Raw genomic sequence first — 12,151 nt, 5'->3', positions numbered from 1 at the left:
TCACAATATGACAATCACATTTCAGATTTTATAGCCTTGACCAATGACAAGACATGTTATAGAACAAATTGACTAAGTTAACCTGAGTTGGCCTTGTTCTCCACCAGATTCAGTGTTCCCACCAGCAGAAGGGTCATCAAATGAAATCTCCAACAGGATGACCCAATCCTCACCCAAATCATATTGGGTCCCATCGTAGCTGTAGGGGAAGAAGTATCTGTCACTCTCTCTGCATTTAGATATAAAGTAAGTAAGTAAAAGTATAACATTCTCACAATATGACAATCACATTTCAGATTGTATAGCCTTGACCAATGACAAGACATGTTATAGAACAAATTGACTAAGTTAACCTGAGTTGGCCTTGTTCTCCACCAGATTCAGTGTTCCCACCAGCAGAAGGGTCATCAAATGAAATCTCCAACAGGATGACCCAATCCTCACCCAAATCATATTGGGTCCCATCGTAGCTGTAGGGGAAGAAGTATCTGTCACTCTCTCTGCATTTAGATATAAAGTAAGTAAGTAAAAGTATAACATTCTCACAATATGACAATCACATTTCAGATTTTATAGCCTTGACCAATGACAAGACATGTTATAGAACAAATTGACTAAGTTAACCTGAGTTGGCCTTGTTCTCCACCAGATTCAGTGTTCCCACCAGCAGAAGGGTCATCAAATGAAATCTCCAACAGGATGACCCAATCCTCACCCAAATCATATTGGGTCCCATCGTAGCTGTAGGGGAAGAAGTATCTGTCACTCTCTCTGCATTTAGATATAAAGTAAGTAAGTAAAAGTATAACATTCTCACAATATGACAATCACATTTCAGATTGTATAGCCTTGACCAATGACAAGACATGTTATAGAACAAATTGACTAAGTTAACCTGAGTTGGCCTTGTTCTCCACCAGATTCAGTGTTCCCACCAGCAGAAGGGTCATCAAATGAAATCTCCAACAGGATGACCCAATCCTCACCCAAATCATATTGGGTCCCATCGTAGCTGTAGGGGAAGAAGTATCTGTCACTCTCTCTGCATTTAGATATAAAGTAAGTAAGTAAAAGTATAACATTCTCACAATATGACAATCACATTTCAGATTGTATAGCCTTGACCAATGACAAGACATGTTATAGAACAAATTGACTAAGTTAACCTGAGTTGGCCTTGTTCTCCACCAGATTCAGTGTTCCCACCAGCAGAAGGGTCATCAAATGAAATCTCCAACAGGATGACCCAATCCTCACCCAAATCATATTGGGTCCCATCGTAGCTGTAGGGGAAGAAGTATCTGTCACTCTCTCTGCATTTAGATATAAAGTAAGTAAGTAAAAGTATAACATTCTCACAATATGACAATCACATTTCAGATTGTATAGCCTTGACCAATGACAAGACATGTTATAGAACAAATTGACTAAGTTAACCTGAGTTGGCCTTGTTCTCCACCAGATTCAGTGTTCCCACCAGCAGAAGGGTCATCAAATGAAATCTCCAACAGGATGACCCAATCCTCACCCAAATCATATTGGGTCCCATCGTAGCTGTAGGGGAAGAAGTATCTGTCACTCTCTCTGCATTTAGATATAAAGTAAGTAAGTAAAAGTATAACATTCTCACAATATGACAATCACATTTCAGATTGTATAGCCTTGACCAATGACAAGACATGTTATAGAACAAATTGACTAAGTTAACCTGAGTTGGCCTTGTTCTCCACCAGATTCAGTGTCGCCACCAGCAGACAGCTCATGGAAACTGCATGAAGTCTCCATGGGGACGACCCCATCCACATCCTCATCATCAGATGGGGTCACATTGCTACATGGGGAATGAAGTATCAGGTAAGGCATTGATCATTTTTAAATAGAAAAAAAAAATTGTCATTATTTGATCTTATAGAATATTGTAAAACAATCCTTATTACACAAATGTAAATGTTTACCTGGCTGATATATGACGCCATGTTACATCACACACGTGGAACTGGACATGCAAGGAAGAGGAAAAAACACAATTCCAGGGATATACCACGATATTTATACATCAAATGACTTTAAGATCACATTTTTATTTGAATGTGTATTTTGTTGGTTGAAGACTTACCTGTTGAAACTTAATTGATTTATCGTCGTAGACAATGACGATAGAACTCGGATTACGATCATCGACGCACTCGATGGAAATCTGCATCTGTCATCAAAGGTGCGATGTGAAAGCTTTGTTGTGCCTTACAAAACTTAACTAACTTCTGTGGTATATTTTGCTGTGATCTAGCATCTCAATAAGAACATTACATTACATTACATTACGATCATTTGGCAGACGCTTTTATCCAAAGCGACTTACATTACATTATATTACCACCCTTCGCAGAGGGGGGAGCAATTGAGGGTTTGGTGCCTTGCTCAGGGGCACCTCGGCAGGGACTCGAACCGGCAACCCTCCGGTTCTTAAGCGGAAGCTCTACCCACTCGACTACTGCCTCAACATATATCCATTCTAGTAGGGAAGGCCTTACAGTTGACAATGGACAAAGGAAAAGTGGACCTCAAGCTAGTCTAAACTGGACAAGGAATGTAAATTGCACAGAAGGTTAACAGTTTAAGCCTTGGGCTTAAACAGCAGACATATAGATGATAGTTTATGGCCGTTATAAAGTGAACTATTACCCAATATCGTCATGTAGTGTTTACAGGGGTCCCAGGTGGTTTGTCAATATCCACTGAACGGGTCTTTTCTTGAGTGACAATCAACTGTATAAATACGTCTGAAAGTCAGAGTTCGGGAGCGACTCATTCTGCAGAGTGTTAATCAACACCGATTGCATGTGCGCCGTTCTCTCTCTCTCTCTCTCTCTCTCTCTCTCTCTCTCTCTCTCTCTCTATCTCTCTCTCAATCCTTTGTTCTGGTAAACTGCTAATGTGCTACACCTCCGTGCGTCTGACTGTCATTTTGTGTATTGTAAGCCTTGCTTTGAGCCTCTCAGCCTGCCTCACAAGTTACCTGAATCAAGACTGTCTCTACCCCATCTTCTGCTGTGTCGAGGGGTGGAGCACACTCTCACACACAGGCACGCACGCACCAGCACACATATAGGGAAGCGAGGTAGAAAGCCGCATTTCTTGGGACCGCTACCATTCACACGTGTTTAGCCGCCATTGCTACATAGCCTGTAGCAATGGCCAAGCTAGAAAGTCAGAGTTCGGGAGCGACTCATTCTGCAGAGTGTTAATCAACACCGATTGCATGTGCGCCGTTCTCTCTCTCTCTCTCTCTCTCTCTCTCTCTCTCTCTCTCTATCTCTCTCTCAATCCTTTGTTCTGGTAAACTGCTAATGTGCTACACCTCCGTGCGTCTGACTGTCATTTTGTGTATTGTAGGCCTTGCTTTGAGCCTCTCAGCCTGCCTCACAAGTTACCTGAATCAAGACTGTCTCTACCCCATCTTCTGCTGTGTCGAGGGGTGGAGCACACTCTCACACACAGGCACGCACGCACCAGCACACATATAGGGAAGCGAGGTAGAAAGCCGCATTTCTTGGGCCCGCTACCATTCACACGTGTTTAGCCGCCATTGCTACATAGCCTGTAGCAATGGCCAAGCTAGAAAGTCAGAGTTCGGGAGCGACTCATTCTGCAGAGTGTTAATCAACACCGATTGCATGTGCGCCGTTCTCTCTCTCTCTCTCTCTCTCTCTCTCTCTATCTCTCTCTCAATCCTTTGTTCTGGTAAACTGCTAATGTGCTACACCTCCGTGCGTCTGACTGTCATTTTGTGTATTGTAGGCCTTGCTTTGAGCCTCTCAGCCTGCGTCACAAGTTACCTGAATCAAGACTGTCTCTACCCCATCTTCTGCTGTGTCGAGGGGTGGAGCACACTCTCACACACAGGCACGCACGCACCAGCACACATATAGGGAAGCGAGGTAGAAAGCCGCATTTCTTGGGACCGCTACCATTCACACGTGTTTAGCCGCCATTGCTACATAGCCTGTAGCAATGGCCAAGCTAGAAAGTCAGAGTTCGGGAGCGACTCATTCTGCAGAGTGTTAATCAACACCGATTGCATGTGCGCCGTTCTCTCTCTCTCTCTCTCTCTCTCTCTCTCTCTCTCTCTCTCTATCTCTCTCTCAATCCTTTGTTCTGGTAAACTGCTAATGTGCTACACCTCCGTGCGTCTGACTGTCATTTTGTGTATTGTAGGCCTTGCTTTGAGCCTCTCAGCCTGCCTCACAAGTTACCTGAATCAAGACTGTCTCTACCCCATCTTCTGCTGTGTCGAGGGGTGGAGCACACTCTCACACACAGGCACGCACGCACCAGCACACATATAGGGAAGCGAGGTAGAAAGCCGCATTTCTTGGGACCGCTACCATTCACACGTGTTTAGCCGCCATTGCTACATAGCCTGTAGCAATGGCCAAGCTAGATCCCGCCGTCTTAGTTTGATCCAGATCCTACTAGTGGCCGTGTTATAACAAGAAGTGTCTGAAATTGTTTGCTCTGAATGTTTGTATGATTATCAGCCTCTACGCGCGTCAAGTCTCACCCTTCTAGACTGATTTCGAGCGCAAAACTAATCTTTAAATTATTCCCGTTTTATTAATTAATCTGATAATTTTAATTGATAATTAAGACTTATGGTGAATCTTTAAGGTTAGGTCAATTATCTGCTATCTTGGTTCCCTGTGCCAACAAACAGGGTGGTGCCCCGAGGACTTTAAAAATACTTCAGGACACGTGGACATCCCCCCCTAGCTAACAAGCTAAGGTTTCTATCATACAGGCTTAACTCGACGCATGTCCGTTTTTGTCGAAACCACACATCAAAGGTGCGATGTGAAAGCTTTGTTGTGCCTTACAAAACTATCCAAAATGCAGCACTCTGATATGCTATGACGTATTGCTGTAGTAGAGTAAACAAAACAGTTATAAATTTCTATTCAAACACCTACATCCAAAAAAATATATCACATACCTGTATAGCCATTCTGTCAGCAACTGTTGACACGTGTGAGGCAGATTTTATATGTTCTTTATACGTTCACCAATAATCTGTTAAGGAAGACGTCTGTGCCCATCCATCCACTATCTATCACCGCTTATCTACTAGTGGATCGCTGGGTTGCTAGACCCAGTCCCAGCTGTCAACGGGAGAGGGCGGTATACACCCTGGACAGGTCGCCAGTCCCTCTATTTATAAATATTAGTAGTTACATTTTCGTTGTGAAAATAAAGCACCAAACAAGACTTTTCTTCAAATTATGTTTATTTTTGTGCCTCACTTGTGATCTCATAGAATACATTTGTTGGGTATTTTGAGTCAGTGCAAGCTGTTGCAGAATCTGGCTGGGTGGTATCCTCAACCCAAAGGCAGAATGAGATGGCAGAGGGTCACAGCTAAACAGAAACAAGATCATGTCACAAGGCTTATTAAAGATTTGTTTTATTAGTCTATAAAGTGGCAATATAGAAACTGACGCCTGCCACAGTACTGAAACTTACCAGATTTAGAAACTGTCTAAAGAAAATCTTACCTCTGGGATCTTTGTACAGAATGTTGATAATTTTGTCTTCTCTGTCCATTCAGGAGGAAGCCCATCATGTCTAAAAAATACCCACAAGAGATAGTCCAGTAGATTAAACTACCAGTAGACATCAGCAGTATACAAACATTCCAAGTACTTGTACTCCAAGTAAAGATGTGGTGCATAATTCCTCAAATACACACAATATAAGGTCCCCATTCTTCTGTCTGTCTCTGACTGTTTATGGTTGCATTCGCCTAGATAGTTTGCTCGCCCTGTAAGAGTTTAATCTTCTTTGCATGTAGCTTTATTGTTTTACATTTATATTTGTGTGTCTCACAATTTGCCTAGACTTCAACTGCAGGATAGAAATGGCCCTATTTCTAATGTGAGACTTCCAATGTGCACTTGGAGAACCCCAAATAAGTATCAAAATGGGTCATGGTTAACTTTATTCTTATAGACATGAGAATAAGCAAAATAAGAATTAAACATCAGAAAAAAGGAAAGACAAATCATTTCTCTATACTACTACTATACTACTCTATACTACTACTACTAATAATAATAATGATAATAACTTAAGGATGTGTAAACAGAGAGGGGAGCGGGGCAGACACACCACTTGACTCTAGAGATGGGTGCTACCGGGTATTTGGTATCGATCCGATACCAAGTAACTACAGGGCCAGTAGAAGTGTGAAGTGTGTGTGTGTGTGTGTGTGTGTGTGTGTGTGTGTGTGTGTGTGTGTGTGTGTGTGTGTGTGTGGCTGGCGTGTGTGTGTGTGTGTGTGTGTGTGTGTGTGTGTGTGTGTGTGTGCGGGCCAGGCTGAGCGTACCTGCAAGTGACAGGGTAACATCAAAAGATGAGGAGGAAGGGGGAGCAAGGTGTGATGCTCCGCAAAGTGTGATGCTCCGCAAAGTGTGTGTGTGTGTGTCGAGGGGTGCGCGCTGAGTGGGCGGGCCAGGCTGAGCGTACCTGCATGCTTGAGCCAAGTGACAGGGCAACATCAAAAGATGAGGCGGAAGGGGGAGCAAGGTGTGATGCTCCGCAAAGTGTGATGCTCCGCTCCCTGCTGTGACACAGCGCTATTCTCACAGACAGACACACTTTGATGAACCCGCAGCATTCAGTGCGTGCGGGAGAAAAAAAAAAGCTTGAATATATTATCCATATTAGGATCGATCCGCCCAGCCCACCTCTACTTGACTCCACTGCAGGTGAAGAGAGAGACAGAGCGGTGAGGAAGACTGAGGAGCGTGTGTGAGTTTTACATTGTTATTAATATGAGTGAGACTAGAAAGCGAAGCAGCATCTGGCTGCAGTTTAAAGATCTTGGAAACAACACAGCAGAGTGCCTTCACTGCAAAACCAAGGTCACTGTAAGAGCAGGTTCCACCACAAACCTGCATAGACATGCCAGGACTGTCCATCCTGCAGTGCAGTTGGAGGAGAGAGGGCAAGCCAGCTCACCAACTTCTGATCCAGGTGTATCTCATACCAGAACAACAGCTGCTTCAACGTCATCTACTGCCATCGCCATGCGCGCAAGTATCCCTCATACTGCAACTCAGATCAAAATCAATCAGTTTATGCCTAAACTGATGACCCCAGCCAAACAACACAATATTGATGTTGAGTTGGCTAAGATGGTAGCCTCCGATTTTCAACCTTTTTCCATCGTGGAGGACAAAGGAATGAAAAACTTTGTCAAAGCCCTAAATCCAACATACAGTCTACCCAGTAGAAAAACATTGTCCCAAACGATGATTCCAAATCTATATCACACAGAACGAGCATTATGGCATGAAAGGGTGAAAAAAGCTCCATCAGTATGCCTGACAACCGACTGCTGGACCTCCAGAACAACCTGCTCCTTCATGTCTGTCACTTGCCACTTTATTGAGGATTACAAGATGACATCTTGCCTTCTGGACTGCTTTGAGTTCACGGACAGACACACTGCCGACAACTTGGCAGAGGAGCTACTAAGAGTGGCAAAAGAGTGGCAAGTGGAGGACAAAGTGGTGTGTTGTGTGAGTGATAATGCTGCAAACATCACCAAAGCCATAAAAATTTTGAAGTGGACCCATCACCCATGTCTGGCGCATACACTAAACCTGGTGGTTAGAGATGCTCTGAAGGTGATCAAAACAACCGTGGATAAGGTGAAGGCTGTTGTGGAGTTTTTCCGCAAAAGCACAGTAGCAGCACAGAAGCTAAAGTCCACACAGCGCCAAATGGGGATTCCTGAACTGAGGCCCAAACAAGAGTGTGCCACCAGGTGGAACTCAACATTTTATATGTTGAAACGGATGCTTGAAATAAAAGATGCCATCATCTCCACCCTGGCCCTCATCAACGCATCTATTGAGCCATTAAGCCAAGAGGAATGGGAGCTGCTGAAAGAGGTCTGCGCCGTCCTGCAACCATTCGAGGAGGTGACTGTGGAGATAAGTGCAGACAGGTACCTAGAACCATTGAAGCATTGTTTTCTCTACTGCTATTCAGTTACTATTATACATTGCAAACACAACACATACAGTATAATGCATCACGTATAATATGCCACATACTTTTAAAAAACTAAATTCTAAAAGTTGCTGTTTTCTCTCCTTCAGCTATGTCACAGCCTCGAAAATGCTCCTGCTTTGCAAAGGTCTGCAGCGGGTGACAGCCGAGAACCAACGGACAGTAACTGTGCCGAAAGTGAAGGAATTAGTTGCAGCTCTTTCTTCAGCCATGGACCGCAAATTTCTGCGGATGGAGTACAACACTGTCCTTTCAGAAACTACCTTATTGGATCCAAGGTTTAAAAAACTTGCCTTCAGTGATGGTAGAGCTATTGATGAAGCTCTTCAGAGGATTAGTGCAGCAGCAGCAGCAAAATGCACCCCCAGCAGCCAGCCAGCTCCCCCATTAGAGGGCCAAGTGGAGGAGGAGCAGCAAACCTCTGCTGTTTGGAGGCTTTTTGATGACAGAGCTACAGGAGATGCTTCAAGGAGAAATCCGACAGCTGATGCTATAATGGAGGTGAGGAGCTACCTGGAGGAGCCCCTCATCCAGAGAGCAGAAGACCCACTGAGCTGGTGGCAGGCCAAGGCCTCAGTCTTTCCACGCCTGGTGAAGGTGATGGAGGGGAGACTATGTATTGTTGGCACATCAGTTCCTTCTGAGAAAATCTTTTCCAAAACAGGGCAGATACTCACGGAGAGGCAAAATCGTATCAGCCCATCCAAGCTGAGGCATCTGATCTTCCTGAATGCCAACCTGCCCTGAGGACTAATGCTGTTTGCTGGAGTTTGGTTCTGGTTTTGGTTCTGTTCTGTGGATTTGTTAGAAATCTTTCGTTCATTTGTCCAATACAAAAGTTTAATTGAGGACATTATTAATGTTAGCTTGAGTTTGGTTCTGCTCTGTGGATTTGTTTGAAGTTTATTGTTAATTTGTGCAATAAAAAAGTTTAATTGAAATAAACAAATGTAAGAGTGATTTTGTCACAGAATAAATGCACAGAATTAGGCAATTATAAGGTCTCTCATAAAAACACTGAAAGCAAAAGGCTTTTCAACACATAAACATTGATCTTTTTGCAAAGTTAAGGTAAGCTATAGGCTACAAAAGATCCTAAATAAAGAGCCGATCGGGAGTCGAAAGAGCCGGCTCTTCTTTGGGAGCCGAGTCAAAAGAGCCGGCTCTCGGAAAAGAGCCGAACTTCCCATCACTAGCTCGCGCTCTCTGGCTCTGCGGCGCGCGCACGCGAGCCAAACAGGGATGCAGGCGGACGCGGCGGGGCGAAAGGCAACTTCACCTTGATCTCTCAGCGCCTGCGCCCTCCTCGCTAGCGCTCTAGGTCCCCGCACAAGCCCGGCAGAATGATGAAATAGCGCCGCTTCCACACTACCAGGTGTCAACCAGGACGCGGTCACCTTTTTTTTCCCTCTCCCGCCCCCCTCCACCCCGTCCCCCCGTCCCGTATGCGGTCCGGTCGGTGCTGGTTTCCATGAAGACACTCGGTACTCGCGAGACTCCAATCATCACTTTCGCAGGTTATCCACGGGCAGCCGCGATGGTTCAATGTCCTGTTTAATGGTCGAGGTACGTCCAAACTTCACTACGTTACACATTTCCCCCCTCCGTTCGTACACACACGGCAGCTGCGGGCTCGTAACAGAGTTGCTTTGAAACAGGCCCACGCTTGTTAGCCTGTTACATTCCTGTAATGATGCGTTTACGGACTGAAACAGCGTGCAGTAGTAAGTTTACACCGGATCCCGTCATGGCCGACTTGGTGCTATTTCTTATCAGTTTCATAATTCTTTAGTGATAACAGTTTGTGTTTTGTTCTCAGCGGTGAGTTTACAGTGACCTTGGTGTTTGTTGTTTGCTGCGGAGCTTTTCTTATTCAAACACAAGCTGCAGTGATGGAGGACAGGAGGCCTGTGGTGTTGTTGTGTCAACATGCAGGTGTACAGTAAAGGGAATGGGGTTTGTAGGTCAGTGTGTTTGCAGCGTGTACGTTTGTAAATATTACAATTTTTAGTCCTTTAATCGCTTATATAAAGAGGTATTGTACAAATTTAGGTTTATGAATTGGACATGAATACAGGCAGAGTTTATTGTTGTAACAGGCGGTGTAATGGGGAAATTCAACCTTTCTCCAGTTGTGTGTCAGTGGAAAAACCTTTCCTGTGTATGTCTCACCACTTTGGTTTAAGATGTTCCAGGTACGAGTAGGTGTGTTAACATTAAATAAATCTGGTGGTTAAGTTAAGATAACGGGACATCAGTGCACAATAAGTGACAGGTGCAGAATCTTAAACAGTGACAGATTTAGGTACAAAGCAGAAAATTGTACTGTATTGATGATATTGTCTTTATGTTAAAGCTTGTGTTTCCGCTCCAGCACCTATAGATTTATTTTCCTAATGTTTCCCAGCGTTTAAATCAGTCTAGGTTCATTCCTGTGCAACTTTGAGAGAACATATGGGAGATAAAGCACAGACCTGCCCAGTGTAAACAGTTTGACAGCAGCTGTGCAATAAGCACACCAGGAGAGAGAAGATAGGATCGAGACTAGAAAGAGGCTTTTTGGTTTCGGATGGGAGCTTTCAGTAAAAAGAAAAACAGGGGAGGTGGGGGGGGATGGGGAGAAGTGGCCACGGAGCTTGAGATGATGAAAGAGTAAGTGACAGCGGGTGTATAAACAGCGGTAAACATGCCAAAACCACATGGGCTTCATGAGTGAACAGTTGTTGCCTCGGGTTTGTCTCCATCCACCCGTTTCCTCCCTGCCAGTAAACAACATTGCACTAATTTATGAGAAAATCCTCCTACTCAGTCTCTGTTTTTGTGACTACTTCCCTCCATACAGGCAGCAGCGCCGTACAGAATAATAACAGATGATTCGTCATGTGTACATCACTTATCTGTGTCTCATTGTCTTCATTTCCATCCCGCTGTGCGTTTAGTCCCTCTTCTCTTCTATGCACACAAAAGGTTGAGGCGTTATTATAGCTGTTACTAGCTGGTATAAATAGCCGTCCCCATATACCTACTGGGAATTGTAGTCTATAATACTCCTGACCTGAGTCGCCCTGAACTCTACTAGACTTTGGGTTGTAATTAGGCGCAGCGGCTCAGATCTCACATCAGCTACAGCCGATGTTGCCGTCTTTAATTTGCTTTCCACCTCAAACATTCAGCTGTCTTGTCTGTTTATCTGTGGTTGAAGGTGTTGACGCATACAGTGAGAGAAATATACATTGATGTTAGTTATTAATGTGAGCTTTACACAACTTACAGTTCCCCGTCACCACTGTCACCACCTTCTAATTAAATCCACGTTAAGTAGAACTCAAGTCACATTGACAAGACATTCCTCGCTTGCTCATATCTTCAACCACACGGGTGTAAAAATAGTGCAGCAAGCTTACAACAAACAAACATAACAACAGAAGCGGGAGCTGTGGCCTGATAGCAGTGTGATCGTCTCGTTACAATCGACACGCTGACATGAAAATGAGTGTAAACTGCCAAAGCAACACCGCCATGAAAGTGTCTTACTCATATTATATTAAAGAAACGTGAAGCAAATACATAGAAATGGGAAATGTGTGTGTTTACTGTGTGTATTGTTGCCAGTGTGCCTGACCCAGATTCCACCCACTGTTTATCACTTATCAAAGCATGCAGCAGATACACTGTACATGTCATCACTTACTCATGCTTTATCTAAGCATGGTGTTCAGTCAGTGTGTTCATGCTTTAACCCCTCGCAGTAACAAAGGGTTAGAACAGGAAAGAAGACACCCAGTGTTTATTACAGGAGGTCGGCATGTAAAACACCAGGACTGATGTGTTTATGTGTCATATTAATATTAATCTCTCTCTGTCTCTGTCTCTCTCTCCGTCTCTCTGTCTCTCTCTCTCTCCATCTCTCTCTCCGTCTCCATCTCCCTGTCCCTCTCTCCCTGTCTCTCTCTCTCCGTCTCTCTCTCTTCGTCTCTCTGTCTCTGTCTCTGTCTCCGTCTCTATCTCTCCGTCTCCCTGTCTCTTTCCCTCTCTCTCTCTCCGTCTCTCTCTCTCTCTCTCTGTGTCTCTCTCTCCG

The 12,151-nt window shown here is 44.3% G+C and overlaps 1 protein-coding gene and 1 long non-coding RNA gene across 3 annotated transcripts in view; one reads left to right on the top strand and one right to left on the bottom strand.

The window, feature by feature from the left end:
• Positions 1–9,440, bottom strand: part of LOC143015486 (uncharacterized) — a 26,412-nt gene extending 16,972 nt beyond the window's left edge. Inside the window, exons 1-2 of the long non-coding RNA XR_012965432.1 lie at positions 9,353–9,440; positions 5,550–5,619 (exon numbers count right to left, since the gene is read on the bottom strand). This is a non-coding gene — a long non-coding RNA (uncharacterized LOC143015486). The remainder of the gene's footprint in view (positions 1–5,549; positions 5,620–9,352) is intronic.
• LOC143015485 (3',5'-cyclic-AMP phosphodiesterase 7B-like) overlaps positions 1,444–12,151 on the top strand; it is a 22,826-nt gene continuing 12,118 nt past the window's right edge. Inside the window, exons 1-2 of one of the 2 annotated variants that reach the window (XM_076169489.1) lie at positions 1,444–1,601; positions 1,734–1,854. In XM_076169489.1, coding sequence (XP_076025604.1) covers positions 1,843–1,854 — 12 coding nt within the window. In that variant the 5' untranslated portion in view covers positions 1,444–1,601; positions 1,734–1,842. Of the gene's footprint in view, positions 1,602–1,733; positions 1,855–9,509; positions 9,640–12,151 lie in introns of those variants that run through there. The other variant, XM_076169488.1, reaches the window with a different exon arrangement.

This window comes from Genypterus blacodes, unplaced genomic scaffold (genome assembly GCF_046128005.1).
Source record: "Genypterus blacodes isolate CSIRO-AG114 ecotype Tasmania unplaced genomic scaffold, CSIRO-AGI_Gbla_v1 ptg000204l_1, whole genome shotgun sequence".
Classification (NCBI taxonomy): Eukaryota; Metazoa; Chordata; class Actinopteri; order Ophidiiformes; family Ophidiidae; genus Genypterus; species Genypterus blacodes.
This window is presented reverse-complemented; position numbering and strand designations above follow the sequence as displayed.